Source organism: Odontomachus brunneus, unplaced genomic scaffold (assembly GCF_010583005.1).
Source record: "Odontomachus brunneus isolate Ranch 3 - 2012 unplaced genomic scaffold, Obru_v1 Obru_scaffold_016, whole genome shotgun sequence".
NCBI lineage: Eukaryota > Metazoa > Arthropoda > Insecta > Hymenoptera > Formicidae > Odontomachus > Odontomachus brunneus.
Window position 1 is genome coordinate 2,259,748 of NW_022639466.1, and position 5,902 is coordinate 2,265,649.

Here is a 5,902-nt window from a genome sequence, read left to right on the forward strand (position 1 = left end):
TTTATATTTATATAAAAGACGTGTATATGCTGTACATCTTAAAGCACAAAACGCATTGTAGCCAATGTGCTTGCGATTGAATCTGACGTTGAAGTGTCAGTTTTCTCTGTTTTTACGTGAATTTTTTCGAGAATATTTTAAAATAATTCTAATTTCTTCTTTTCACACTGAGAGAAAAAATATCTAAGAAATAGCAAATATTCGGTGGATACGAACAAAATTATATTTAATAACAATTATATATACTAATATATTTATATTATTAATATAAATATATTTACTAATAATTATATAAATATTTTGACTTATATTAATATAAAATATTTTTTAGTAAGAAAATATACATTTTCTTAGAACCTTAAGAAAATTTTAGCTTTTTATAAAAGCGTAGCTGTTTATTCTATTTAAATAAAAAAAATTTAGATTTAAATAAATATATATTATTTTAATATTCGCCAAATAAATTTACTATTTTTTCTCTTTTTTAGATATTTTTTCTCAATGCATTGAAAATTTTGAGATATATATGTATTTATAGATATTTGAGATATATATGTATTTATAGATATATTTTTAGATATTTTGTAGATATTTTTTTATTTCTGTAGTTTTCAAATACTTTTATCAGTATTTTTTTTTTCGATTTTTTCTCAGTACAATGTTTTTAAGTAATGAATTTTGAGATTAAGAATAGTGTTTTCTTAGTTATTATATGCTTAATTACGAAGTGTCTCATTCTGAATTTCGCGTCATATCGTTGTCCTCAAAATCGATATAGTTGTGAACAGTGCAGCGCGATACGACGCGACGTGCGGAACCGCGTTTCTTGAAGCAAGACTCCCCGCAAGTCAAGTCGGTTCGGTCGGTCGGTCGGTCGGTTGGTTGGTTGGTTGGTGGGTTGTTTGGTTGGTTGGTTGTTTGGTTGGTTGGTTCCTCCGCTTTCCTCCGCCGCTGCCGCGCTCCGTTGACGCCGCTCATCGGCGAAGCGGTATTACGCGAGGCATGGCGCGTTGCCACGCCGCGACGGGACGCTACACACAGCGAGACCAGCAAAAACGCAACCTTCGTGCTCAAAGCGAGACGGGACGAGACGAGAGAGGTGCACTACGGTGATGACGACGACGACGACGACGACGACGATGACAACAACGACGACGACGACGGAGACTCGAGGCGCACCGTTGCACCTGCACCACCTCGTTGTTGCCCTGGCACTCCTACCTTACTGATCCCGACCGCAGGATACCGGGAATGCCCGCAAGCGCGTTAACGCGGCGGGGAAGAACAGCTCTCTCTCTCACTCTCGTCGCCTTCGACTTTTAGAAGAATCCGCGCGCCGCAGTAAATCGCGTATGCGAGGTACGTGTACATGTTTCTCGTGCGGCTCGATATCCACAGATTTCGTCCGATGTCATTACAGAATTGCTCAGTTTAAGCGAAGTTCTGAATATTGATGGAATATGAGGGTGTTGCATGAACGCGTTTACTGTTTCTTTATAACTATAAGAAGTAACAATTCATCGCTGCTGAACTGAAAATATCTGGGTAATGATATTTTAGAAGAAAGATACACGTCAAATTGGATAATTGTATTTTCATACTTTCAAGTACATTGCAACAATATGTCTGTATGTAAAATATATATCTAAACATAAAGAACCTGAACAAATCACATACAGAAATAAAAAAGGCATCTCTTATAATCGAAAGAAAATACTGTTCAGTATATTGAGACTTCATATATCTCTATAAGCATGAAAACAAATAAAAACAAAATAATTTGGTTCAGTCATAAATTATAATCATCCCGAGTCGAAATTTTGATTCTACTTTCAATCTTGCTATTCCATTTGACACTTATTTTAATATTCTGAAACCTACATCAATCTCTTTTGATTCTTTTTAATCGAGTCGAAATTTTAACCCTATTTTCAGCCTTACTATTAACATCCTACTATAATACAACCCATTTTGACGTTAAAAAAAAGGGAAAATATCATCAGGATCAAAGTAGGAGTAAATTGTATCATTAAACCTACTTTGTTAACTTAGCTTCTACTGCGTTATAGAATTCAATGTTTAATATATGACCAAAATTTCGACTCGGGATAGCTAATTAAAATACGAGAACACAGAAAATGATTTCAATAACCGGAAGAGATTCTGTTCTATGTTATAAAGACATTTGAGACTTTTTACTCAGATCTTTTAAATTTAGAGTTAGATTTGAGTCTTTTATTTCAATTATATATGCGACATTACATTTGCAATCGCGACTCAAAACTTTCATAGTTAACTATAAATTTCAATCTAAGACTCGTATTAATAGCCATTACTTGAAACTTATCTCATGTGAGATGCATCGACCGGAATTTCAAGTTAGATTTGAATCTTTTAGTTGAGTCATATGATATACGTTACATTATACTGGCAATCTTGATTCACCTAAAATTTACATCTAATTCTATATTCAAATCTGATTATCTCACTAGAGACAAATCTCAAATAATGAGTACAGGTCTCAGGGATAATTCACATCTCTAGTAGAAAAGCAGAGAGCACAAAGACAAAAGCGGAACTTGCGCTGGTAATGGACCATTTTCTTTTCTATCGAATTCTGATTGGCTTATATCTTCCTGTTTTTCTGTCAAGGTCTTCTCTAAGTATTTCCCTTAAAGCAAGTTTAACGACACGAAAGCCTCAAATATCAAGTTTAACAACTATTACGGTTCTTCAGTGTTCAATAACGTTCAAACAATTTATAATATTAACATAACATATAACATTAGTTTAATGTTCATTCGAACCAAAATCATTTAGGTCTCTCACTTGCACGACGTGCAGCATGGACACGTGGAGCACATGGATGAGCTGCAGCTGGTGGAACTTCCACTGGAATCGGAACTAGAGCTTTTGTTCGATCGTAACGACGAGCTGGAGCTCGTATCGCTCAACAACGGTTGACGCAGGTCCTTCCAGAAATTATACCGGTCCGACTCCTTGTACGAAGACGACACGTTCGTTATGACGTCCGGTTGCAAGGACGAGGATACGCCGTTCTTGTTATCATCGCTGTCGCTGTCGCTGTCGCTCAATCTCGTCGACTTCACACCCGCCTGCAGCCGTATCTCATTCGGTTCAGGCAGATCATAGTTAATGGTCCTCACGCCGTACATCTCGCAGATGATCTTCCTGGGACCTCCTTGATTCTTAGTAACGCGGGTACCTTGCCATTTGACTATCTGCTCCTCGAAGCCGATCTTCTTCAAGTGTGGCGCAGTAAATACGGTGCATCTCGGCGCGGCCAAAAGAGTCGAGGACGACATGATGGAAGCATCATCGCTGTCATCCTCGATCTTTGGCTCGGTATTTACCGCACCCTCGCCCACCAGGACTTCGGTCTCAAGAAAGTTCTCGATGTTAAACTGCGACCATTTCGTTTCCGAATTATCGTCGTTGTCGCTGTAATCGATCTTCTTCTTCACGTCGACCTCGTCGCGATGTTCGCCCGCAAATGCGTCGCTCGACACGCTGAGGTTGTCCTCCTTGTCGGAGATCGAGTTCATCTGAGGGATGTGATACAGTCGCGTGAGAGTATTCAGTTGCGTTTTCATCGAGAAATCATTATCACGCGCCTTGCCTGGTAGATTTTCGTCGTCTGACACCGACATCAATTCCATGTCGCTTGTTGTTAGATCGTCCATGCAAGTCACCTGTCGAGAAAAGCCTTCGTCCGATCTTAATTGTTGTTAGCTTTCTTGCTTATCTTTATTGTTGCTACTAATTGTTGGTAGAAATTTTCATATAAATTTCTTGAGAAAAAATTACGTTTGATTTTTCGTATTAATTTGTCGTTATATAAATGTTAAACGTGATACATTATGATTTTTTAAAACTATTGCTGATAAACATATTTTTATCAGCAAATTATTAAATTTAACGAATTAAAACTTCTCCTTGAACTTATCCTACAATTTATTAAAAAATTTATAAATTATTGTAGGATATCAAGAGATTTCTTTACATGAAATTTTATTAATAATTTTTTCTGACTTTAAAGTTTAATTATTTAATTAAAACATGTCAAATTTAATTAAATAGTATAGTAAAAATTCTTTTCCCACAAATTTATCAATAAGTTATCAATAAATTATTAATATAAATTTGTGAGATATAAAGGAGAATTTTTATTACATTAATTAATTATAAATTTGATATATTAATTGAATTATTAAATTTTAGTTAGAGAAAGACATATGTACTCTCGTACATATGTCTTTCTCTAACTAAAATGCACCTTCGCACGAGAAAATGCGCGGTCTATTTCTTCAAATCTTTTCTCATTACTTCTTTTATTTTTTCCAATACGTGTACGATATGCTCGTGCACATCGTATTACGGCGAGTAATACAAGATGTAAGCCGGTCGACAAGTGATGTACTTTTCGGCCGATTTTCGAGCTGTGCGTTGTTCCCCGCGAGGAGAATTGCTCAAGCAATTCGTAGAGGCAACAAAATAAAGGGAACAACGCGAGGTGGAGCCTTCCGTCCCAAAATCGGTTGAAAAATACATTGCTTGCCGAGCTTTGGAATTTTTATAATTCTTCTAATGTCTAATACTCCTCATCCAAACTAACAATGTAGATTGGGTGAGTGTCAGTAAAGACTAAGTTAGGGAGGGAGGAAGGGAGGGAGATAGATAGAGAGAGAGAGAGAGAGAGAGAGAGAATAAATGTATATCCACCTCTCTTGCATGATTTTGCCTAGATCTCCTTATGTCCAGACTCTTATTATTGGGTCTCTAGCGTAAACAGAAAGAATGGATCCAATGCTCACGCGGACTCTATAAGTGCCTCCAATGTTACAATCGTTACGTACGAGCATTAAACGTTCAGTAAGCGATTATAATACCAAAGTTGATTTCCACCAAACTTTGATTAAATTAATTGACGATTAACCGATAGGATTGCCAGCTATTTCTCAGCTGTATAATCTCTTAATACAAAATGGACCAAGCAACTGGTCGAAATTTTCCACATAAATCAAGAGAAAACAGCCTGTATGAAGTTAGCCCCCCACTTTTCGAATTTAATAATTTTGACAGTTGTGTTGATTTGTGCTAGGTTTGTGCTACATTGTGCTCGAATTATAAATTTTTAATACAAAAAATAAACAAGAAAAATGGAAAAAACCGTTTTTTTGGTAGCCCCCCAATTTCCATTTTCAAAATTTTTTTATTGTGTTAGGTTGTGCTAAGTTGCGCTAAAGTAGTATCTTCGAAAAATAATCACGAAAGAAATAAGACGAAAAAAAAACGATTTTAGGCAAAAAAGAAGAAAAGTAAGATTTACACTCGTATAAGTCAACCAAACGATATACAATTATATATCTGAGTTGTGCTAGCCTAGCACAACTCAGATATGCAATTCTGAGTCAATACAAAGTCTACAAGTGGTGATTAATGACAGACTGCGAGCGCGAAGGGCCGCGTTCAAGAGTAAAGTGCCCTTTAGATTCTTGTGCTGGCGAAACTGAAACCTGTGCTGACTTGCGCTAGGCTAGCACAACTCAGATATATAATTGTATATCGTTTGGTTGACTTATACGAGTGTAAATCATATTTTTATTCTATTTGCCTAAAATCGTTTTTTTCGTCTTATTTCTTTCGTGATTATTTTTCGAAGATACTACTTTAGCACAACTTAGCCCAACCTAACACAATAAAAAAATTTTGAAAATGGAAATTGGGGGGCTACCAAAAAAACGGTTTTTTCCATTTTTCTTGTTTATTTTTTGTATTAAAAATTTATAATTCGAGCACAATGTAGCACAAACCTAGCACAAATCAACACAACTGTCAAAATTATTAAATTCGAAAAGTGGGGGGCTAACTTCATACAGGC

General features: G+C 36.1%; 2 protein-coding genes across 2 annotated transcripts in view; one reads left to right on the forward strand and one right to left on the reverse strand.

Moving 5' to 3' along the window:
- LOC116841543 overlaps positions 1 to 5,902 on the forward strand; it is a 117,926-nt gene that overhangs the window by 2,264 nt on the left and 109,760 nt on the right. The gene's annotated exons all lie outside the window — the stretch shown is intronic.
- LOC116841542 overlaps positions 1,569 to 5,902 on the reverse strand; it is a 5,186-nt gene continuing 852 nt past the window's right edge. Inside the window, exon 2 of the mRNA XM_032809603.1 lies at positions 1,569 to 3,713. Coding sequence (XP_032665494.1) covers positions 2,826 to 3,713 — 888 coding nt within the window. The 3' untranslated portion in view covers positions 1,569 to 2,825. The remainder of the gene's footprint in view (positions 3,714 to 5,902) is intronic.